At 37.5% G+C, this 24770-nt stretch overlaps 1 protein-coding gene across 2 annotated transcripts; it reads left to right on the plus strand.

Annotated features, from left to right (window-relative positions):
• Positions 1–44: 44 nt before the first annotated feature.
• Positions 45–6396, plus strand: LOC111376199 (cell division control protein 48 homolog C-like). Of its 2 annotated transcripts, XM_022999145.1 has the most exons (11): positions 45–351; positions 591–1570; positions 1859–2475; positions 3066–3218; positions 3895–4011; positions 4096–4200; positions 4949–5014; positions 5118–5182; positions 5299–5500; positions 5844–5981; positions 6078–6396. In XM_022999145.1, the coding sequence occupies exons 2-11, from the start codon at positions 598–600 to the stop codon at positions 6123–6125; spliced, it is 2484 nt and encodes an 827-aa protein (XP_022854913.1). In that variant the 5' UTR covers positions 45–351; positions 591–597; the 3' UTR covers positions 6126–6396. The 2 variants fall into 2 exon arrangements, with proteins under 2 accessions (XP_022854913.1, XP_022854914.1); XM_022999146.1 differs by lacking the exon at positions 6078–6396 and having other exon boundaries at positions 5299–5532; positions 5844–5919.
• The last annotated feature ends 18374 nt before the right edge of the window (positions 6397–24770 follow it).

Raw genomic sequence — 24770 nt, forward strand, 5'->3', positions numbered from 1 at the left:
AAAAAAAAAAAAAAGGCCATTTTAACTGACCTAATTTAAAAAGTACACCCGTAACTCTCCGTCTCTCTGGGCTCTCGGAATATCGGGCGAGCCCTAGATATGCCATTCTAATTCTCTCCTCGGTCTCTCTTGGCTCTCGGAATATCAGGCGTGGCTTCAACCAGTCCTCAGTTGTAAAGAGATAGGATCAATTTTGGAACGTTCTTCTCCATTGTTCCTATAAAAAGCTTTTCTTCGTCGGAATTAATCTAAAAATTGGGGGAGAGGCAAAAGGAGGCACATTCATCACTTCTTGGAACCAATTCCTGTGTAACAGCGAGTTCTAGTCAACCTCTTCATCACAGTTGGAAGGTTATATCATATTTTTAATAGTGTAAAACGGGCTTTGTATGTTGAAATCTGATCTTTGTGAATGACTTAATTTCAAATCAACTCATTATTTATTTAGTTTTCAAAATTGTTGTTTCTTGATGGTAATCTTCCTCTATGAACAGCTATTTTTTCGACAACTTTTGTCTTACCCCAGGTCGCTCCGTTTGTGGAGAATTTTTCGATTTGAATCGAACTTACCCGATATTTTCTTATTTCAGCAAAGCAATGACTCGAAAACAGAAAAAAAGGGTCAATTTTATAGGGAAAAAACCCCGGCCACCAGGAGGCCAAGGATTCAATCGGCTCCTTCGTTGGCGCATCGAGTCAAGCAAAAATGAATGCGCTTCCGTCGATCGATTAGCTGTCTATCTTCGCTCCACCTACCCAGAATATACCCGCCACAAGCTCGAACCTTTCACAAAAGGGGTTCAACAAATACTTGAACAAATGGGTGATCATACTAATAAAGAATATGATGATGAAAGGACCCCTCCGAGAAGAAAGAGGGCAAAGGAAGTTGAGGAAGCTGAAGAGAAATTGCGACTCATTGAAGAGAAGCATATTGGAAAGAGGACCGCGAGAATTAATGATGATTTTGAAAATGGTGCTGGCTCGACATCTTCAATGACGTCAGCTGCTAGCGACGGTGCTTCGGAATCTGAATCAGATAACTTATCGGAGGAAGTTATTTCGACTAAAGATGCTATTTATGAGGAAAAATTTGAACCCAAGTTTGATTTGATAAAGTCCTTGCTGCGTGACAATTACATTGAAAAATCAAAGAAAATGGGAAAAGAGGGAGAAAATAAGGTGGTTGTTAATAACATGGACAAGGAGGTAAATTTGATGAACAAGGGGCATAAAACTGGAAATGAATCTGAGTTGGTGAAAATTAGAGGTGATGGTTTAATTATGATCAATAACAAAAATAATTGCATCAAGGAAAATAACATCGATGGGCCATTGTTCAATGATTTGGGGGGGATGAGTGAAGTGTTGGAGGAGTTAAAAAAAGATTTGATTATGCCATTTTACAATCCCTATCTGCCACGAAACTTTGGTGTGAAACCGATGTCAGGGATCTTGTTGCATGGCCCACCTGGGTGTGGGAAAACCAAGCTAGCCAATGCCATTGCCAATGAGGCCGGCGTTCCCTTTTATAGGATCTGTGCTACTGAATTGGTGTCTGGAATTTCAGGTATGATGGTTTCTTGTTTCTCTTTGTTATATTCATGAGAATTTTTTAATCATAAATCTTCTTAGTGTTAATGACTTCACTAGTAGTGATGACAAGGTAGGCATAGAACTGTGTTTGTAAGATTTTTATTTTTTATTTTTTTTTATTTTTTTTTATCTTGTCCTCCTATTTGTTGTTAGCGTGACAATTGGACTAATTTCCCTTTTTGTCTATTTCATGTGGGGATGGGTTTGATTATTTACACAATTTTGAAGCTTGCTGAGAGGCTTTATTTGTTGAATGTTTTAGGTACATCAGAAGAAAATATCAGAGAGCTATTTTCTCAAGCCCACAGGACAGCACCATCCATTGTGTTCATAGATGAGATTGATGCGATTGCTACTAAACGGGATATCTCTAATAGGGTAATGGAGCAACGTATTGTCCTACAACTAATGTCATGCATGGACGAGTCATCAAGAATTGTCAAACCCATAAATGGAAGTGGAACTGCTGAGAATTATGATTGCATGCCTTGGTATGTACTCGTTATTGGAGCAACAAATAGGCTTGATTCTATTGATCCTGCATTGAGGAGGCCTGGACGGTTTGACCGTGAGATTTACATAGGTGTCCCGGACGAAAGTGCAAGGGTTGATATTTTGTCCGTTATTTTTCAAAATCTTAAAGTAGAAGGTGCTTTTGATCTTCTGAAGATAGCCAAGTCCACTGCAGGGTTCGTTGGAGCTGACTTGGCAGCACTTGTAAACAAGGCTGGCTATCTAGCAATGAATCGGTTAATATGCCATCTAAGGTCCGAGGTTTCTACAAAGTCTGTAGAAGGTGAGCATGTTGAAGAATGGTGGAGACAACGTTGGCCAGTTGAAGAAATAAAAAAGTTCGGCATCACAATGGCTGATATTGAGGTAACATCGCAATTCCTACCTCTATTCTTATACGTTGTTATCAAACTGGATTTTGTTTGTTTAGTTATCATTTACACTTTGCCTGGTTCTTTAATTAATGTGTATTATTTTTGGTTATGTGGTTCAAAATTCCTAGTATAAGTCTATTTTTTTCTTGATCATGGACGGACATTGATGTTGATTTGGTCATTGGTCTTGCAACAGTTGTGCCTGATACATTTTTTCATGAGCTATATTTTGGTTCATCTTTGCTTAGGGAATTTGTAGCTTCCCTATTTCTAGAATATAGATTTGATGTCTTGTTGGAACACTTCAGTCATGTTAGTACGTATCTAGTGTAAATAGGTTTGCAGCTTGGCTTCTAGCAAAATCTACTTTATGCTTCCTTGTAATGTTAATTCTATATACTTATCGTGGGAAAGCATTTGTCTGTACTTTAGAGCCATCGTTGTTCAGTCCTTTTTCCTTTTTCTTATTGTTTTTGATTCCCTCCTCCTTTCCTTTCGGTTTCTGATTTACTGTGTTCTATGTGATCTCCCCCAACCCATTTTCATCATTTCAATTAGTTGCTAATCACAACATTTTTGTAGGAAGCTGCTAAAACAGTTCAACCCTCCTTAACAAGAGAAGGATTTTCAGCAATTCCAAGCGTGAAATGGGAGGATGTTGGTGGTCTTCAATCAATCAGAGATATGTTTGAATGGGAAATAATTCGGCGGATTAAGAATCCCAAATGTTATGAGGTGATTTTTACGTTTTATTTCATTTAATAATTGATGATTGGGTTATTCTAATGGATTTTGAGATAAGGACAAAAAAATTCAGGGCTTATTTTGGTTTCATTATAATTTGCTTATAATTTAAAGTCAGAGTTGAACATTAATTTTAATCACGTTACAGTTACTACCTACTTATTATCCACACATTTCATTGGACCTATTACTCATCTTCCTTATAATCACATTATAATTTTTCCCAAACAAGGTGTTAATATGATGCAACCTTTTTCATTTGATATGAATACGATCTTACATGGTTGTTTTTCATGGTGCCACCTTGTCACAGCTTGCATTACATATTTACATGTTCTAATCAAACTTCTAAGGTGTGTATTTAAATCTAATAAAAAAAATTTCTTTAAGTTCAGGTGCAATGCTTACTGAAAATTTCTCCCTCTATAATGCTAAGAATGAATGGACACATGCTTCGAAATCCTTCACGGTTGATTGGCATCCCTTTGCATATGTATTAGATTATGGGCACTTTCAACTCAGTCACTTCCATTTTGAGCAGTTATTATCTCTTTCTTTCCTTTAATTCTTTGCTATGTAGACATTGTTTTCGAGAACTCATCCACTTCTACTATGCTAGTTGTATATCCCAAGTTTAAGGTTTTGAGATTAAGTGGCTGATTTTCAGGGATTGGGGGCGGATTTAGAGGCAGGAATTTTGCTTTATGGTCCTCCAGGCTGTGGGAAAACATTAATTGCCAAAGCAGTTGCTAGCGAAGCAGGAGCAAATTTCATTCATATTAAGGTTGAAAATTTTTGCTATCTCGTAAGTTTTTGTTTTCTAATAATTAGTTCCATTGCTCTCTTACATTTTCTGTTGTCTATCAAGGGCCCTGAACTTCTCAATAAATATGTCGGTGAAAGTGAGTTAGCTGTTCGGACATTATTCAGCCGTGCAAGGACATGTTCTCCGTGCATTCTTTTTTTTGATGAGGTGCATCTTTTCTATTTCTTCCTCTTATTTCTTGACAACTTTTCATCTCTTATAATTTGGTTTTATATTTGGTTAGACCCAAGTTATGCTTTTGTAAATTAGCCCCTGTTTCTCTCCTATTAAGTTCCATTACATTACATTACATTTTTCTCTCTCCTATTTTCAACTACACAATCTTCCATAAAATAATATTACACGTAAATCGAAAAAATTTCCTTCTTTCTCACCCACTCATTAAAAAAATAATAATAATAAATAAATAAATATTTCACCCATTTTCATTTCTAGAAAATGGGGGCCAAACGGGGACTTAGTGTGCAGTAATAAGATTCCATTGTTGTGACTTTGTGTTAAAGATTATTCCATCATCAATCTCATTATGGATGTTGACAAATCAAAATTTGACACAAACCTTGACAATGCAATAAACAGAGGATCTACTCTGGCCTTGAAACTCATAGTTTTATTTATGACTTCAATGAGAGTGTTAGGAGCAATCATAAACAACAAAATCTGTCAAGGATGGTTTGCAATTGTACATACACCTTCTTCACACAGCTAGCTAGAAGCTACTATGCTCTCCTTCCATTTAGGGGTTTTAAAAGTTCCTTGATAACTTATAACTAATCGGCCTACACAGAATTTTAGGTATACTGTGTGTAATTAACCAAAAAGGGTGATTAATAACATTCTGCGGTGAACTTGGTGGAAACTGGAATTGTGTTGATGTTGTTCAACATCTTCTCAGGTGGATGCTTTGACAACCAGACGCGGTCAAGAAGGGGGAGGGGTTGCTGAGCAGCTCTTGGGTCAGGTTTGTAAAAATGTCTCGTTAAATGCTTTCTTGCCTAATTATATCCTCCCCTATTGTGTATATGACTAGATATAGAACTGAATGCAAAGCCATATCACTGCAGCTGCTGATAGAGCTAGATGGTGCAGATCAGCGAAAGGGTGTTTATGTAATTGGTGCCACGAATAGGTACAGATTGTTATTTGTGTCAAATTTACTGTGGGCAAGATAAGAATAATGATTTTCTGATTAAAAGTCTTCTGTCGCGTGACTTCACATCTCTGATCTTGATAATACAATACCAGGCCTGATGTCATGGACCATGCCCTTCTTCGACCAGGAAGATTTGGGATACCTCAATATGTCCCTCTTCCCAATTCGTATGAGCGTGGTTTAATCTTGACAGCTCTTGGTAGGAAGAAGCGAATAGATGCCAATGTGGACTTGATGGCAATTGGAAGTGATAGTGCTTGTAAAAATTTCAGTGGAGCCGACCTATCTGCTTTGGTTTGTGTGTGCTTTATTGTTTTCTTCAGTTGGTAATGATATTTTAGCGAAACTTATCTTGATTAATTAAAATAAACAATTGCAAGTAGTTGGATGGTTCATAATTGTTTGATATGAGTAATTGGTCTTAGTTAAAGCCTACATGACGGATGGCGAAAAAATGCCTTGATTCAGTTCAAGACATTTTGTGAACATAAATAAGTCATCCGAAAGAAACTAGGACTTGAATGAACATAGCTTGAGTGAGAAAATGGGATTTTCATTCTATCTCTTTTTCTCTTGCTGTAAATGCTCATACCTTATAATGATTATTCTCAAGCTTTGCTATTTTTTTTTATGTCAGATGAATGTAGCTGCTATGGAAGTTGTTAAGGACAACTGGAATTCGAGGAACGAAATTTCAGATGCTACACCATGGACCATCAAAGAAATACACTTCAAGCGGGCATTAGAAAAAATGTCTCCATCTGTTTCGGATGCAGTATGAATTTTTATGAGACTTTATTTTGTTCTTGTAATATACCTCAAGGAAAACAACCGTAACTCAAACCGTGTTAATTTTTATGTTTGGTTGCAGCAAATAAGACACTATGAACTCTTGTCAAAAAGTTTCAAAGCTGCTTGAGGATGGACCTGCTCGAGAAATTTTGTGGTTTTGAAGAAGTCTTAAAATGTTTTTGATTTAGGAATTTCAGTGAATCTTCCATTTTTACATTCTTCTTGATGAAGCTTTAGAAGTAAGTTTTATTAAGGTTGTCCAGTGCATTATGTATGTCGAAAATAGTAACACTGCCTCAGTCATCAACGGATTGTTATATTTATTTTAAAGTATGTTATGGACTAGTAAAGCTTACATGTTTGCTAAGGGATATTGATATGTTTCATGACTTTTATCATATGGGGCTATGTTCTGCTGTTTAGTCTGTCTCTATAAAGCAGTAGTTCAGGGTTTTATGTGTGGATATTTCATATCCCCAGACTGCAAGAGGTTTTATTGCCTGTTTTTTTTCCCTCCTTTGGGGTTGTAGATCAAAACGCCTGTCTTGTTTGTTGCACGTTGTGTGTGTGGAGTATTTATGAAATTTGGGTGTAAGGCGGGGCTTTATTTAATTATTACAAATTTCTATTTGAAGGCTTATAAAGCCTAAGCCTTTGGGTAGTTACTGGTATCATGTTATGAATTTCATCGAATTGTGGATTTGGTGGTTTAAAGAGAGCAGCAATCTTCTTTCATCAAAGCTGGAAAGACGCTCTCTTTTGGAAGGGTTGAAAACATGATCTCCTTGTCTTGTAATTTTGCTCACGATTTTTCATAGACGCTAATAAGATAATCTATTCATAGTTCTCTGTTGGCGTTCGTGTTTTTAAAGGTTGTGTAAGGTTCACAGTTCTCCTCCCTGGCTACCACTATTGTAATCATGAGTGTAATGATGAATTCAACAATATTATGCAAATTTGAAGCAATAAATCTATGTGAGAAAGCCTATAGTATGATTTTACCTAATTATCAACAATGTTTCTCATTTATATAATTACATCTAATCAATATTTCCAAGTTTGTAAGCTAAAACCCTAATTTAATTCTACTCTCTCTAGAGTTTCTAGTAAAAACTATTTCTATATTTCAATTTCAATATCTTTATTACGAGTTAAAATCTTGAAATTATCAAGTTCATGTGGAATAAACTTTAAAGATTTTATACTTTCTTTTAAAATCTATAAAATCTAGATTGTGTTATTTTTATTTCACACCTAAATTTCCCTCTCTTAAGTATCGAAATTTGAAGTATCAAATTATTCAATTATTGATCAGGTAATTGAAAGTATTAAACTAATAACACAAATAAACTTCAATAGAAAACTGGAAAGAGATAACTAATATAAAATCAAAACATGGTCTCAACTTATGGTTACATCAAACCATAGATTAAGAATTTAGTTCATGAATGAAAAATCAAATTCAACATCAAGAACATGGAGAAGAAAAGAAATAAAATATGAGTTCCTTACTGTAGTGGGTGGCATTTAGGCGCCATTGTGGTAACGCCTAAGCGCTACTCTTTGGTGTAACTCCTTTTTTCTTTAACTTAGCCACTTTTTTCACATCTTTTGCATGGTTTCTATTACTAGTCAATACATAAAGGTCCACTTGGAGACCTCTCAAGCACCCAAGAATCGGTACAAAGGGATTAATGTCCAAAGCTGTTAAACGAAGTGTCGAGGTTGTTGCACTAAGTTCTTCCGAAGTGGTTCGCCTTTTATTGCCGAACTACTCTACAATCTGAAGTCCTTGGCAAACAGAAAAGGGTCGGACAAGCAAGTCTCCAGAGTTGACTGATGTGACATGCGCAACTTAGCCTAGTTTATAGAGTGGCTGACCTCTTGTCAAAAGTCTATCAATATAAGTAATGTGAAGCAGAGTTGATATAACAGTTAGGGTCGCAGATCAGGCCTTGTGGATTCAATTCTACAGTGACCATGTCGACCTGATCACTATAAATAGGCAATTCTTGTGCCAATTGAAAGATCTTGGAAATAATATAGAGAGGGAAATACAATACTTGCGTTGTCTACTATTCACCTTTTCCCACAAGTCTAATTATTTTACAGTTAATACATTACGAAGTACGACCACGTGCAAATTGTCTTGTAACGACACCTGTTGACCATTTTCGAAGGTCAACAGATTGACGCCGTTTGTGGGAAGCTTGGAACAGCTAAACCACGAAAATCCTATTGAAAAAAGAATCTGAGTTTTTAGAAAAAAGCCAAGGAGGTGAATCTTTGAGAAAAAACGGAATGCCCTTAGGGAAGAAGGGTACGATGCACATATCCCAAATAAAACATTCGTACACAAAAAAGGATTTTGGAAAGATAAACATGAGCACTAGTGAAGAAGAACCCGCTCCTTGAAGAACGAGATAACATCCTAAAGAAGGAGAACCTTGGCACATTACCCCAACATCTCGCCACCAATTTCAACAACCAAGCAGACAAGGTAGCTCACGTGGCAAGACTCAGCGAGGTTTTGGGTTAACTGCTAGGCTCACTAGGAAAGTAGCCACTATGATTGAGAACATGAGAAATATTACTCAGCAGAATCTTGCCAAGCATGAACCACTGAGGAACATGCAGGTTCAAGGAGGGTATCCAATCCCACCATATGCTCCCCAGGAGAATACTTCCATGCAAGGCCATTATTATGGAGGTAACAATGAGGTTCATAGGCAGGGGACTAGATGCCAGCAATATCCAAAAGAAGACAAGCCTCATGAAAGAGAAGTGGGAGTAGATACCTCAACAAATTACGTTTCAGACCAATATACTGAGGCTCTCGTCAATTTCCCACCAGAATACAACCCAAGAAATTCGGATAGAAGGTCGGTAAGTGTTTTTGACAGATTAAGCCAGAGGCAACCCCCTAACAGGCGTGACCAATGCCCAGCGCCTAGAGATAGGTAGCAAGAAGGGCCTCGGTTAGGAGTGCCCAATGACCGTATGGAAGGAAATGCCGACCCCTCTAGAAGTAGGCGAGAAAGGAGAGCAGAACAAGCACAGCAGCGAACAGAATAGTCTCAACTGCCTGTAGAAGCCCCCGACATAGGAGAAGGCAACTCCGACGAACCATAGAGATCTTGCAACCTCGACTATGACGATGAAAACTTACCATTTCACAAGAAATAAAAAATGATCCAATGCTGAACCACTTTACACTACCTAAAATACCTAAGTACGATGAAAGAGAAGACCCTGCAAAATACCTGAATAGCTTCAAAACCCACATGGGACTTAGGGGTACAACACCGGCAATGAAGTGTAGAGCTTTCTACCTATCGCTTAGCGGTGCAACTGAAGTATGTTACACTAGGCTTGGAGCCGGAAGCATACGAAGTTGGCCAGATTTTAAGAAGGCTTTTCTTAAGTGCTTCACCGCAAGCAAAGAAGGTAAAAGACCAATTGAGCGGTTGCAGGATATGAGGCAACAACCAGGGGAGTCACTCAAGAGCTTCCTAAACCATTTCACCGATGAGATGACCTACTGTGTACTGTCACTGACTGCTTTAAAAGGTAGGCTACACATGAATTCTCTCTTTTGGAGGGATGTGCAGAACAAAGACCCTGCAAATTATGACACCTTGCTAGAAATGATTCGGCGAGAGATCATCAATGAAGAATTGAGGGATCACCGTAACAGGGCAAATCAGGGGCTCCCACCTCCACAAATGCGAATAGGAAAAGGCCCGACGTCACATCTGATTGACCAGCAAGCTGGACCCTCCACCTCTCTTAATCTAGCTCAGGAACTAGTAGTGGCAACACTCAATGCCTTCCCAACTCTGGCTTATGAAGAAGTGAATCCCAACACCAAGGTATACCAGGAAAGAGTATCTCAACGACCCTCTCGGGGACAAGGAGGGAGAGGACAAAGCACTCAACCTAGAATTAGGAATGAGGCCCTTCCATATTATACCTATCATCAGTCCTACAGTCATAAATACAGCGAGATGCTGGGACATAGCCAGACACCCATCCAGCCAATAAAGAAATGAACGTCGGGAGAACGATGCTCCCAGATAGGGTCAGGAGAGAAGAAATAATTCGAACAGACCCAGCAAAAATACTCCCAAGGACGACGTGACAATCATGTCGGGCCTAAAGAAGGTCGCAGGCATCGAATGAGCCTTTCCCCAAATGCTAGACATGAAACCATCCGGGAAATTGACATTATATTCGAAGGGCCATATGTAGGTGGCGAGACAAGGAATGCCCAAAGAAACTACGCCACGGAAGCCAATGACCCTCCAATGGCTAGCTTTATAGTCAACAGCGGCCAAGGCCTCAATGATAAAATGATTTAGTCCATCACATTCACCCGAACGATGCTGTTGGGATATACTACCCTCATTGCGACGCCCTAGTTGTAAGGACGGTAGTGGCCAGAAATGGCCTCAAAAGAATGTTGGTAGACAATGGAAGTTTGGTTAATATAATATATGGGTCCATTTACGACAAAATGGAGATTGACCATGAGCTAACACCAGTGAATTCTCCACTTTACGGGTTCACAAGAGACAACATCCTTTCCCTGGGAAAGATCACTTTAGCAACAGAAATGGGAGTAGCGCCCCTCATGGCCCACCACTTCATGGAATTTCTAGTGGTGGATCATCATTCAGCGTATCATGGAGTACTGGGAAGATCTACCTTGAAAGAGCTATGGGAAATAACCTCCATTCACCACATCTGCATGAAGTTTCCCACTGAACGGGGCGTTGCTGTTGTCAGAGGCGACCAACGAAGCACCAGGAAATGTTATTCTAGCTTTGTGAAAAAATAATTTACCCACTATTAATGTCATATTAATGGAAATTGATGAGGTCGATGACCCTGTATAAGGAGAAGATGTCGACATGGTCGACGCTTCTGAAGAAGAGGCCGTGGAAATTCATAACACCATAGAAGAAGGGATGGGGTCTACAGAAGTCCCTCAGATTGACGAACTGGACCCTTACATAATTAAGGATGAGCCCCAAACGGCTCCAATGGAAGAACTGGAAAACTTTGATGTAAGCTCACCGACCTCACCCAAATTTCTACAGGTCGACAAGAACTTACCCCATGCCTTGAAAAAAAAAACTCTAGAACTTCCTGCAAAGTAAGTTGGATGTGTTTCCATAGAAACATAAAGACATGGTTAGAATAGATCCGAAGATTAGTTACCACTACTTAAAGATCAGCCCCAACTCAAGTCCCCATCGGCCAAAGAGAAGAGCTCTGAACCTAGAAAGGTACGAAGCCTTGAAAGACGAGGTGCAAAGATGATCACTAATCAGGTTATTAGGGAGTTAATCTATCCAAGGTGGGTGTCCAACCCAGTGTTGGTCAAGAAACACAATGAAAAGTGGAGAGCGTGCATGGACGTCACCAATCTGAACCAGGCCTGCCCAAAGGACAACTTCCCACTCCCATGACTAGATGAGTTGGTTGATTCCACGGCTGCTCACAAATTGTTGAGTTTTATAGATGCTTACTCTGGTTATAATTAAATCCGAATGAACCCTGCGGATGAAGAGCACACATCCTTCATCATGGACAGAGGCCTATATTGCTACAAGGTGATGCCCTTCGGGTTGAAAAACGTCGAAGCCACCTACCAGAGATTTGTAAACAAAATGTTTGCCGACCTCCTAGGCAAAACAATGGAGGTTTATGTAGACAACATGCTAGCGAAAAGCCTAAAAGCTGACGACCACGTTCAGCACTTGGAAAAGATCTTCCGAATCCTCCGTAGGTATAGAATGAATTGAACCCCCTCAAGTGTGCCTTTGGAGTAGCCTCAGGGAAATTCTTGGGCTATACAGTAAATCGAAGAGGCATTGAGGCTAATCCGGACAAGATCAAGGCCTTGATAGAAATGAGGTCACTTTAGAAACCCAAGGAAATCCATAGCCTCACAAGACGAGTTGCTGCTTTGAGCTGCTTCGTATCTAAAGCCACAGATAAATGCCTCCCATTTTTCAAAATTCTCAAAGGGGAAAACCGGTTTCAATGGACATAGGAATGTGAAGAGGCTTTGAAGTTACTGAAGAAGCACCTCGGCCAGACACCCCTCCTATGGAAACCTAGAAATGGAGAGTCCTTGTTACTATATCTAGCTATGCCCACAGAAGCAGTCAGTTCAATTTTACTGCAAGAAGAGGAAGGTCAGCATCTACCTATCTACTATATTAGCAAGGCACTTCTGGCAGCTGAAACACGCTATCTGGATATAGAAAACTTACTCTAGCACTAATCATCGCTTCACGAAAACTGAGACCCTATTTCCAAGCACACATTGTTAAGGTGCTAACCAATTTTCCTCTCAAACAAATGCTTCAGAAAACAGACGCTTCTGGAAGACTCTTGAAGTGTGCTGTTGAATTAAGTGAGTTCGACAAAATCTTCAAAGCAAGAAGAATAATCAAGAGTCAAGCATTGGCAGATTTCATGGCCAAATTTACTCTTCTTCCATAAATGGAAGAATAAATGGAACCAGTCGACCCTCCTACCTAAATGTTGTTCGTTGATGGATCCTTAGGAGAAATCGGATCAGGAGCAGGCATTTTCCTAGTTAGTCCAGAGGGACACAAATTCAATTGCGTTGTAAGGTTTGGGTTCAAAGAAACCAACAACATCGCCGAATATGAGGCTCTCTTGGCTGGTCTTAGATTATTCAGAAAAATGCAAGTCAAAAGGCTCCACGCCAGTTTGATTCCCAAGTAGTTGTTAGCCAGGTTAATTTCAACTTTTCTGCCAAGGACAAAAGCATAACTGCATATCTCAAATAGGTCACCAAATTGATCCCCACTTTTGAAAAATTCGATCTGATACAGATCCCTCGGAGCAAAAACTCCCATGTTGACGCCCTTTCAAAGTTAGCCAGCAGCAAGGGCTCCGAACTGCTTAATATTGTCCTCATTGAACTCTTGCGAAGCCCTCAATTTTTAAGGAACAAGATGTGATGTGGATAGAAGATATCCCCACATGGATGGCCCCGGTGGTTACCTATCTACAAGACCAGCTCCTGCCCTCTGAAAAAGAGGAGGCACTGAAGCTGAGGGGGCGGGCTACACATTTTGTCTTCAAAGATGGTGTACTTTATAAATGAGGTTTCTCCTTGCAACTACTCCAGTGTATAGGCGGAGAACAAACTACGTATGTTCTGAGAGAAATACATGAAGGGGTATGTGGCAACCACTCTGGAGGATGGGCTCTGGCCCAAAAGTTCTAAGATAAGGATACTATTGGGCGACCTTGAAAAAGGACGCCTAATGATTTGCTAAAAGATGTGATAAATGCCAACGTTTTGCAACTGTCCAACGACAACTTTCCTAAGAGCTCAATGTTATGTCCAGCCCCTGGTTGTTCGCCAAATGGGGCGTAGATTTAATTGGACTTATGCCTAAAGGTCAAGGAAGTGCCTATTTTGCTATTGTAGGAATCGATTATTTTACTAAATGGGTCGAAGCTGAGCCCCTATCCAAGATAACCGAAGCTAATACTTCAAAATTTTTGTGGAAAAACATTATCTGTAAATTTAGGATTTCCCACTCGATTGTATCAGACAATGGGCGCCAATTTGATAACAAAAAGTCAAGAACCTATGTGAAACTAGGGATCAATTAACATTTTTCTTCTCCACACTGTCCCCAAGCAAATGAGCAAGTTGAAACTGTTAATAAGACCATCAAGTATACATTGAAATGGAAGCTGGATGCCTCAAAAGGTGCTTGGGTTGACGAGCTACCTCAACTCCTGTGGGCAATTCAAACCACAAGTAGAACAGCCATGGGATAGTCCCCTTTCTCCATGACCTATGGAGCTAAGGCTATGAGTCTAGTAAAAGTGGATCTGCCAACCCCTCGAAGGATACACTTCAATGAGATTTGCAACGAGGAGTTAAGAAGGTTTGAATTAGATTTCCTTGAAGAAAGGAGGGATAAATTCCAGACCAAATTGGCTGTATACGAAAGGAAGATGACTAGGTACTATAACTCGAAGGTCAAGAAAAAGACATTTAGTATAAATGACCTCGTCCTCCGTAGAGTGTTCTTGTCCACAAAGGTAGCGAGGGTCGGTACCTTAGGCCCGAACTGGGAAGGACCATACCGCATGAAAGATGAGGTCAGAGCCGATACCTACAAAATTGAAACCTTAGATGGAAAAGTACAACCTCATCCATGGAACGCAGAATATCAGTGAAAATATTATCAATAAACTTTGTACATGACCTTGTAGTGGTTTATTAAATTCAACAAGTTTGGTATGCACTCTACGAATTACGCTATTATACTAAGTTGATCCAGAAGTAGACTAATATTAACAAAGAATGGAAAGAGGCTATTGTTACTCAATCGACCTCAAATAAGACAAAGTAAGCTAAACAGCTGAGGTACTAACACTTCATTGATACTGGCTAAAAAACAGTAGATTATTTGCATAAAACAATGTTATTGCATGAAGTCAACAAACATGAACTAGTAAATGAACTTGTAAAGAAAATAAAATTCGTTAACATTGGAAACTTCGTATATGAAGGGCTCGAAGGCAAAAATTACAATTAAAAGGAAAAAAGCAAAACCTCTATCTAAATAGATAGGGGAGGGGAGGTACAAATGGAATTATAGTTTGGGATGCCACCTCATGGACATTAGCTTCCGTTTCGATAGCTTTGTCTTCAAACCCAATAAGTGACTTCCCTCTGCCAGCGTTTGTAGCTCAGCCTCCTCCAAAAACTCCACCCTTAGTCCAGATGTATTTACAGCTCGGAGGTTGGCCTCAATCCACTCCACCAACTCGGTATAGGCGTACCTCCGCCAGTACGCACCCAAGTTTTATTACGCTGTGTTGGGTGGAAGTTGGCTATGTATCTTTTTTCTGCATCAGCCTCAGCCTCTTTCCTCACTGTCTCAACCTCCTCCACAAAACCAAAGATCTGGGAGTTCAGTTTCCCCACATATTGCTTCAAAGAAGCATTCTCTTTATTGGCCAACTCTAGGGCTTAGCAGCGATCCTTTGGTGGTTATTTGATATCTCCACCCACTTTGTCAGAGAGGCTACCTCGTTCTGGGACAGGTGGACCTCCTTTTTTAAATTTTCAATCTCTTCTAATGCAGAAGCATGCTTCGTCGACTCTTCAGGTTGGCTCTTCTTCAGAGCATCCACTTTAAGCTTAGATTTCTTTGTTGCTTCCTTAGCCTCCTTGACCCGAGTCGCATACCCACTATTTTTATTCATGAGGTTTTTAGCAAGGGCCTCTGCCTTGATGGCAATACCAAATGCCCTCGTCAGTTGGCTCACCATCCCCGTAAACAATTCAAGACACTCGCTGGACTTCACTAATGACTGTCAACGCTCTGTCCAGTACTTATAAAATGTTGCTGAATCAGTTTGTACCTTTAGAGGCAGCATAGTCATAACCTTCAAAGCTAGCTCGTCGCTTCTGAAAGACACGACAAGTTGCAGGCGAGGTGAGGGTTCCGCAAAGGAAGACCCACTGGACATCTTTCCCTTCTTCAAACTACGAGGAGGATCTACCTCACTGGCCCTCTTATGGGCCCCCTCGTAGTAGCAATTGATGCTACCATCAGCTTCTCCCTAGTAAGAGCTTCGGAGCGAGGCATGGGTGATGTAGCAGTTAGCCCACCTACTTCGGTAGTAGAAAAAACTTGCTTTTTCTAGGGGACCTCCTCTGTTTTCCCTTTCCTTTTGTCCAAAGGAGGTTTCCCAGGGACATCTTAGGTAGTAGCTTCCTTGTCACTATAACTCCCAATCAAGAAATTAATTAACACTCGCTTATTCACCATAACTTCCCCACTTTTATTCAACCACTGTAATTTATAAGGCCTAGGGTGTCTTTATAAAGCAAATCCCAAATTTTTTTACTAAGGTCATGCTTGCTATATTTGTGCAACTTTCACCATCAATAATTGAACTATATGCCTTATCGTGGACATGGCACCGTGTGGAATATGTATTTTCGCTGCTGCTCCGAATCGTAGGCCTAGATTTGAGTGTTAAGCACTCGCCTTGAGACAAACAGCTCTCCAACGAAAAATTTCACTTTAACCTTCTTACTAACATCCTCCAACGCTGGCATGTCATCATATTCTCCTTTACTTTCACTCACCACCTCTTCGTTATCCTGCAACACCATTGCTCTTTTATTAGGACACTGAGAAGTGATGTGTCCCGTCCTAAAACATCGAAAGCATTTTATATCCCTTCTCCTTGATTGCTATGGATCCATTTTGGGTACAGTTTTGCTTAGAACTTTCTTCTTAACCTTTCTACCAATCACTTCTTTCTTTAGCTACTGCTTCATTTTCCTTATTATTATTTCAATTTGACTTCCAATTTAGGTTAGAAGACAAAGTATCACCGGCTGTCTCGCAGTCCTCTTTCTCTTCAACCTTCTTTCTACCTTCATAGATACATCCAATATATCTTCCAACTCCACATAATGTTGTAACTCCACATATTGGCAATCTCCTTATTCAATCCATTCAAGAAGCTTGCCATGGTAGCCTCCCGATCTTCCTCCACATTTGCCCTAATCATCAAGATTTCCATCTCCTTATGATAATCTTCTACACTTTTCGACCCCTGATACAAATTTTAAAATTTTTGATGGAGTTCCCTATAATAATGACCAGGTACAAACCGCTTCCTCATCACCTCCTTCAATTCATCCCTACTATTGAAAGGCCTCTGCTAATTTTGGCGCCAAGAAGTAACCACTTAAACCGTGAAGTAACCACTTGATCCTACCAAGTGATGGCATAATAATTGAATTCCAACACCGCAATCTTCACCTTCTTATCCTCCAAATGGTTATGGCATTCAAAGATTAACTCCACATTTTTCTCCCATTCCAAATATGCCTCGAGATCACTTCTACCTTTAAACTATGGAATCGTCATCTTTATATTATCTAAATTGCCATCTATCTCATCATCAGGATTATTTCTACTCCTCCGTTCAAGTTTACCTTCTCTATTCCTCATTCGTCCCATCTCCACTTCTTCATATTCATCTTCGTCCAATTCACTGCCAGGATCATACGCTTCCTGTTCCATCCTAGGCTCCCGCCTACCCAACTTCCTGGCATGAGGTACATCTACATGTTGCCCTCTACTAAGATATACAGCAGACGTAGCCAACCTATCTATCATTTCTCCCATATCCATCAACAACCATTCAAATCGCCTCATTATGTCATCATGTGTGTTGAGTTTATTACCGTTTTGACTGGAATTTGTTCCTTCTGTGTTAGACATTCTTTCAATTTTCTGTCTCACCAAAGTTCACTCAGAATCTCACAATTGGCTTTTACCCTCTAAGAAGCTCACCATTCTACTTAATGCTTAATGCTTTCACCAAGTGCTTTCAAGAACAACAATGAACTCATCAGATTCAAAACTTGTGTATTCAAGACCACATGTAAGTCAAGGAATGTGATTTCAAGGGATTTACGAAAATTGGAATGGACTCAACGAAAATAGTTGAACAATAGAATTGTAACAAAACATGGAAGTGATTTTGACAACTTTAGAAACTTGTGAATCAAATTGTAGAATGTTGGTAGTAAATTAATCAAACAATTTTTTTACGTGAATAGTAACTTTTTTCGTGAACAGTGCAAATGAATAATAACTTTCTTTTTATAGATCTAGGAACAAAAAATGACTCAAGAACATGAAAGGGAAACTAGGAAAATGAAAACCAACAACTCAACAAGAAAATAAAGATATAACCTTATTAAATTGGAGCTAAAGCTCTAATACCAACTTATGCGAATCCCGTAGTAACGGTGACTACGAAACCCACAACTAGATTGATGCGAAACCTAAGAACACCAAATGATAACTCGGTTTTAGAGTTGAACCAACAAATTGAAACAAGAAAACCCAAAGATAACAGAGATACGATGAAACCCTTGTTTACAAATTGAAGAACCCACAATCCGATGTTGAACGCCACAAGAATTTCTCTTTGATAAGTTTGAATAATTGCTTAATGGAAGAACAATTGGAAGAAAGCGAAAAAGCCTTTCTTTGAATGGAATAATATGTCAAAAAAGTCTTTACAAAATATTGAAAAGGTTCTATTTATATGAAAACCCATAAAAGACCTAGAAAAGTCATGCATAATGTTTTATTTAAGGTAAATGACCTTAAAACACTGAATCCTACTGAAAAAAGGAAAAGTATCATGAAATATTAAAATTCCCTAAAATACTATGTCGCTTGAGTGACATCAGGCAAAAAGCGAGCAACGCACTATCGCTCAAGCGAAACCCCAAAGAAAAGTGAGTGAAAATGGTTCTGCTTTTCTAGTTCGAGCAAGGTCCCAGCGAGGAGTGAGCGAAATTTTGACACTTTGTCAACTTCGTTCTGGACTTGAATTAAGTTCAACCACTTGGATTCGGCTCCCGAGCTCAACACCAAACTTGATCCTTTTTGCTCCAAAATTTCAATTGTTGATTGAACCAGCATTCCATCACTTGATTGACCTTCTTCGTCCTTGACCGAGTCATCGGACCAACTTCGACTATTAACGGATCTCTTCTTGGATATGAATTCTCGACCTTTGGATCCTGGATCATATCAAATTGTTGACATGATCACTCGTTTTACCTTAGTGGCCTCAAAGGCTTTGACCGAAAATTCACTAATTGTGAACTTGTGAGTAAAGTGCTTAGGTCACTCTTAGAAGAATGGAGTCAAGTGAGAATGTTGATAGAAAATACCGAAGATATCAACACATATCCATTGGAGGAGCTCTATGAAACATTGATGACATATGACCTAAATAGCACCGAGATAAAAGACAAAACAATGAAAAGCAAAGAAAAGGAAAGGCGCCAAATTACTTTAAAATCCATAGTTGATGAAGGTACTTCAAGAGAGAATATCAATGATGAAGAACTTGACGACCTAGTTCTTCTTGTTAAAAAATGGAAAAGGAGAAAATATGAATGATGAAGAACTTGAGGACCTAGTTCTTCTTGTTAAGAAATGGAAAAGTTTCCATAACAATTGCATATTCAAAAAGGAAGAGGAAAAGATTGAAGAGAAGACGAAATTTATTAAAAAGAAAGCACTTCAATCAACATGGAATGAGAACAATGATGATAATAATGAAGAAAATGGATGTCAAGCGGAAATTTCCAACTTTTGCTTCATGCCTACTGATGATGAGTTAAATTCAAATGAAACTTACTCATATGAAGAATTATCTACCTCATATGATGAGATTCTTGAAGAATTTGAAAATTTTGCTTTAAATCATTCAATCCTTAAAAAGAAAAAATCTTTATTGGAAAATGAGGTAAAGAAACTTTCAAAAATTCAAAATGATTACTATTCTTTAATTAAGGAAAATTCTTCTTTACAAGAAAAGATTTTAGATTTGATTCAAATTGTTCACAAATATACTCAAAGCAAGAAAACTTTTGATTTAATGCTTGGTGAACAAAAAGGTGGTGTTGATAAAGGAGGAATTGGATACAAACCTTTTTAAAAACAAAAGTCTCTTGACAATTTATTTGTTAAAGCCTCTACTTTCCCTTACATGTGATTTTTGCAATAAAAATGGGCTTGTAACTTAAAATTGTTCAATTAAAAGAGGTTGCATTTTGAAGGAAACTACAAGTGGATTAAAATGTCCACTAAAACTAACTACCAATGACCCAAAGTTATATGGGTACCAAAGAACAAAGACTAAATTATTTTGCAGGTAACAAGGAAAATAAAGAGCAAATGGTCTTTTGATAGTGGACGTTTGAGCACATGACTAGGAAACAAGCTCTATTCTCAAAAAGGAAAGAACAGAGTTCAAAACGAAAGAATTGAAACTAATGAACACTCCAAAGTGTTCATCAATCAAATTGGATGGTCAAGGTCCATCTGTAAACATAACAAAATATTGAGGTATAATTGAATTCCTTTCACTTAATCGCTAGTTGACCCAATATTTTATTTAATATGTGCTTATGCGCTATATGTTAATTTATTCGTAAAGAATAACACCTTTGTACTTAAAAGCAAATTTAGATATCTGAGTAGAGACATTAGGTCTTTAGCATCCAAAGGCACCCACTTTGATTTACTAGCTATACGAAAAATCAATTGGACAATAGTTTTACTGGGCCTTTAGCTCTTGTTAGACTTTCATTTATTCAAAGAGGTTTGGAAATTCTAGATGAAATTGAAATATGTGGCTAATATGTTTATGTGTTCTTTGGTTGATAAAACTATTGCATTATGCCTTTATGTTCACAAAATTCAAAATTTTATTAAAAATGGGGAAACAGACGTCCAAATTCCATCTTTCGGGTCAATAGAAACTTGGAACTTCCCTATGTGGATGTATGGATCTTCCAAGAGGGCGTCTGGTTGAGCATAAATCAAGTTTTGTACATTTGAAATATGCTATGATATATAATGTGGTTTATTATGTTTTGATATCAATTATTTCAATCTTATTAACAAGCTTCAAAAAGAAGGATGGTGGTCATGATACTTTGAAAATAATTCCAAAAGAAAAATCATTGAAATTATTGGTTATCACCCATCTTCATTTATTGAAAAATGTTCTCTTAGTAGATAACATTAAACATAATCTATTTAGTTTTTATTCAATTGTGTGATAAATGTTATCATATCAAATTTAATTCTTCCAAATGCTTTATTTAGGATATTATATCAAAAGAGGTGATGTTTATAGGATGCCGAAATAAGGATGTTTATGTCATAAAAATTGAGTTTGAAAAAAAAAAGTTTTTTTATCATATTTAAAAGATACTTGATTGTGGGATAAAAGATTAGGTCATATTTGCATGGACCTACTTTCAAATATTTCAAAAAATTGTTTTGTTAAAGGTATGCCATATTTGAAAATTGAGAAACTAAAAATTTATGATGCATGTCAATTTGAAAAACAAGTGAAGAGTTCTTACTAACTTATGCAATACTCTCTGACCACAAAGCATGTTCAAGTTCTTCACATGAATCATTATAGACCATCTAGAATCATAAGTTCAAATGGTAAGTATTATGCTTTCGTCGTTGAATAATTTTCTAAATTTAATTGAGTCCTATTTTTGAACCTAAAGTATGAAACTTGGAATCATTTAAACATATTTGCAAAAAGCTTCAAAATGAAAGGAATACATTATTTTTATGTTTGAAGTGATCATGATGGAGAATTTGATAATATTGATTTTGGTGATTTTTGCAAGTTGATGGCTATTTCTTGGCTCCTAGCACTCCTCGACAAAATAATGTTATAGAAAGGAAGAATTGCATATCGCAATAAATGACTAAGGCTATGCTAAATGAAAATAGTTTCTTAAAATTGTTTGATTGCAAATGCTTTATCTTAAACACTAAAGAAATTTTGGGAATTATCAAGGAATTTGAAGTATGTGGCTAAATTAAATTCATACTTATTGTTGAATTGATTCTATGTGTATAATTAGTTGAAATGTATATAAATTTTACCCTAATGATTATACTTAATTCATTTTATCACTCATGGTTTGATTAATATTTTTACTCTAAATTGATGGTTATCCTCTTATTTAAACTTGCGTTTATTTCGCATCTTGTGCTTGATTGAGGGGAAATATATTACTATTTTCTATGGTGGATTTAAAGTGTTGATTTTATATGCCTTACTTTTCCTCATATATGCTAACTTTTTGTTTATACTAAAATGGAAAATTGAGTGATAGATTTGAAAAGCATTAAAATGGGAAAACCATTTATTGTTTCAAATGGTTGTGTTTTGCTCTCAAATATTATATATTATTGCTTATGTCAAAAGGGGGAACTGAAGTGAGATGATTATGCATGCTTTGAATTGAAAATTTAATATTCTCAGAATATATGAACAAGGGGAAAGAATGAATGTATGCATTGAATATATGGTTATTGATTTGTAAAAGATGGGGGGAATATGAATTACATGATAAATTTATACTATATATTCCTTTGATATAAATAGTTCAATCCTACCTTGCAAATCATCTTATTTGTCATAATCAAAGAGTAAAAAAAATTTTGACATATGGTCAACGTCATCCTCAATGTTTTAATCATAACAAACAAGATTAATATTATTTCTAACAATTTATTTTGAGAGATGATAATTCAAAGTTAAAATCAATCAAGCATTATATATCGGACTTAAAATAAAGATCAAGGTAAAAGTTAAGCATTCAAGTAAAGTCATTCGAAATGAGAGCTTAAAAGATAAATGTCAAGAAAGATCAAGATCAAGAATATGAGAGACAAGATCGAAGAAAGATCAAGACGAGAAGTCTAAGAGGCAAATTTTGGAGCAAAGACTTGATTTCTCAGATAAAATGTAAACGTACTAACACTTTGATATTTGGCAATGAATGTTTAAGCTCAAATTCCTTCTATGAATTAAAAACAATTTTTGTGCATTAAAAGTCACTCCAATGCAATGTATTGATCAAATATAAAAATGAATTTTAAAAATAATATTTGGACTTTAAAAATACTTTTTATCTTGAAAAGTTAGTTAAAAATATTCACTAAAAGTCAATGCATATCAAAACTCTCAAATCGGAACAAATGGGACAAAAATGTAAAAAAACCACACAACTGGGGCAGTCAACCGGCCATAGAAGTAGTTGACCGGACTCATCCAATGGTCCAAAATTTAACCATTTTTATATCTGATTTTTATTGTACAAACGACGATATTGGTCATTTGGATAAGAGGCGGTCGATCGGACATTACCTTTCGAACTTATAGGTTTTTTTATTTTTTTTATTTTTTTTTATTTTTTTACATTTTTAATCTCTATAGATATCCTCACTATTTCCATTCTTCATAAGGTTTTCAAGTGTATCAAAGTGCAATATTTTTGTTTTAAGAATTCTTTGAGCTTTCCTTTCCTTTGCATTCATTTCATTTGTTTTTTCATATCAAAAACTTTGATTGATTCAAACTCCTTAATCATCATCATCATCATCATCATCATCAAAGTTTTTCTCTCTCTTTTTGTACTTAACTTATTTCAATTATTCATAGATCATAGAAGAGATATATTTTGAAGAAAAGTTTTGAATTTACATTGTATCATTTCTTTTACTCAAATATATCAAACCTTTGATTCATTGAATCAAACTTGCAAAATCATAATATTTATCAAAGTTCCACATCTCTCTTTTGGTACTTAATTTATTATTATTATTGAATCAAACTTGCAGATCATCGATGCACTACTATGTTGATTGTTGAGTCCAGTAGACAGCGATGCCCTCCACTTCGACTTTGGATGTAAAGTCGTCAATTTCTCTATGTTCAAGTTTGCCCTGATCATTGGATTAAAGGTCACGAGCGATAAAGCAGCTTGTAATAGTACTTAGATAAGCAATAGGCTACACGAAACTTACTTGCAGGGACAAGGGACGGTGCTTCTGAAAGAAGACCGTGATCGACCTCTTCCACCTTGTGATCGTCAAATGACATCGATGGCTTCAACTATCATCCATGGGATTGGAGATGTTTCGAGGACACCGTACAAGTTTTCAACAGATCCTACTCAAAGACCAAGGAGCCCGTGCGTAAGTACGATACCAATAAATTGCCCCTAGTGGTGTAGGTAAATGTTTAACATAATCAATGTTAAAATATATTTCTATTGAATTTATGTATAATAATTGTATGTGTTGTAGATGCGGACGTTGAGACTGTTTCCCTATTAGGTCCTGCTTTGCTAGGCGATGAGAGACACGCTGCACTCAGATACATCATTGGTGAGCATCTTAAGCGGACGGATGTATCTCTGGAAAACAGTTATCAGCTCTCCTCAACGACCCTCACGTGAGTATTACATTTATGTGATTTATAGTGTATGTAGTTTAAAATCTCATTACATGATCGTTAACGATTTTAAATGTCAATATGTCAGCTTGAAGTAATAACTTATTTGATATCGTCAATGGAGGAGGAGAGTCAGGTTCTTACGAGTGAATTAATTGTTCTGCACACCCAAGACAATCGGATGTCCAATTCGATCCTAGACCGAGATTGGGTATGTGAATTGAATATAATTTATTGACTATCATTTTGTATGAGTTAGCAATCATTAATTATGTTAATAACTTTTAATATTGTTATTTGTGTAAGAGCGTGGTCCAATTGATTGATGATTACCTCCGTTGAGGGCATCACTTCCGCAGAGATCTCCTTCTCCCTGTCCAGATACCTCCACATGGATCTCCTGTTGACAGTTAAAGTTGTTAATTCGATAATTTGTATGCCCGCCTGACTGAAAGATATCCCAAAACATTTTCACATTCATGGCCGAGTCATATTAAACAACGAGTTCGTACATATCGTTATTATTGAGAATTAGTCGCTCTAACTTATGGATAACGAATACATGGTGCTTAAATATATGCTCGAGTAGATCATCGGGATGTCACTGAGTGTCGAAAGAAAGCCATGAAAGGGTTGTACACATATGTACATTCTAGTGATCAGAATCATCATTGCATTGTTGTGGAGATCGTGTTTGCAAACTTGACTATGTATGTGTACGACCCTGATCATTCATGTCTAACACAGGGTCAGCCCGAGCAAAACTTGGAACCGGTAGCTATGATCATTCCACTAATGGCTAGACGAGCGGGAGTCATTGTGAAGGATAGATTGGCCGTTGTGCGAGACAAGCAATATCAAAGTG

The sequence above is a fragment of the Olea europaea genome, unplaced genomic scaffold (genome assembly GCF_002742605.1).
Source record: "Olea europaea var. sylvestris unplaced genomic scaffold, O_europaea_v1 scaffold1469, whole genome shotgun sequence".
In the NCBI taxonomy this organism is placed as follows: Eukaryota; Viridiplantae; Streptophyta; class Magnoliopsida; order Lamiales; family Oleaceae; genus Olea; species Olea europaea.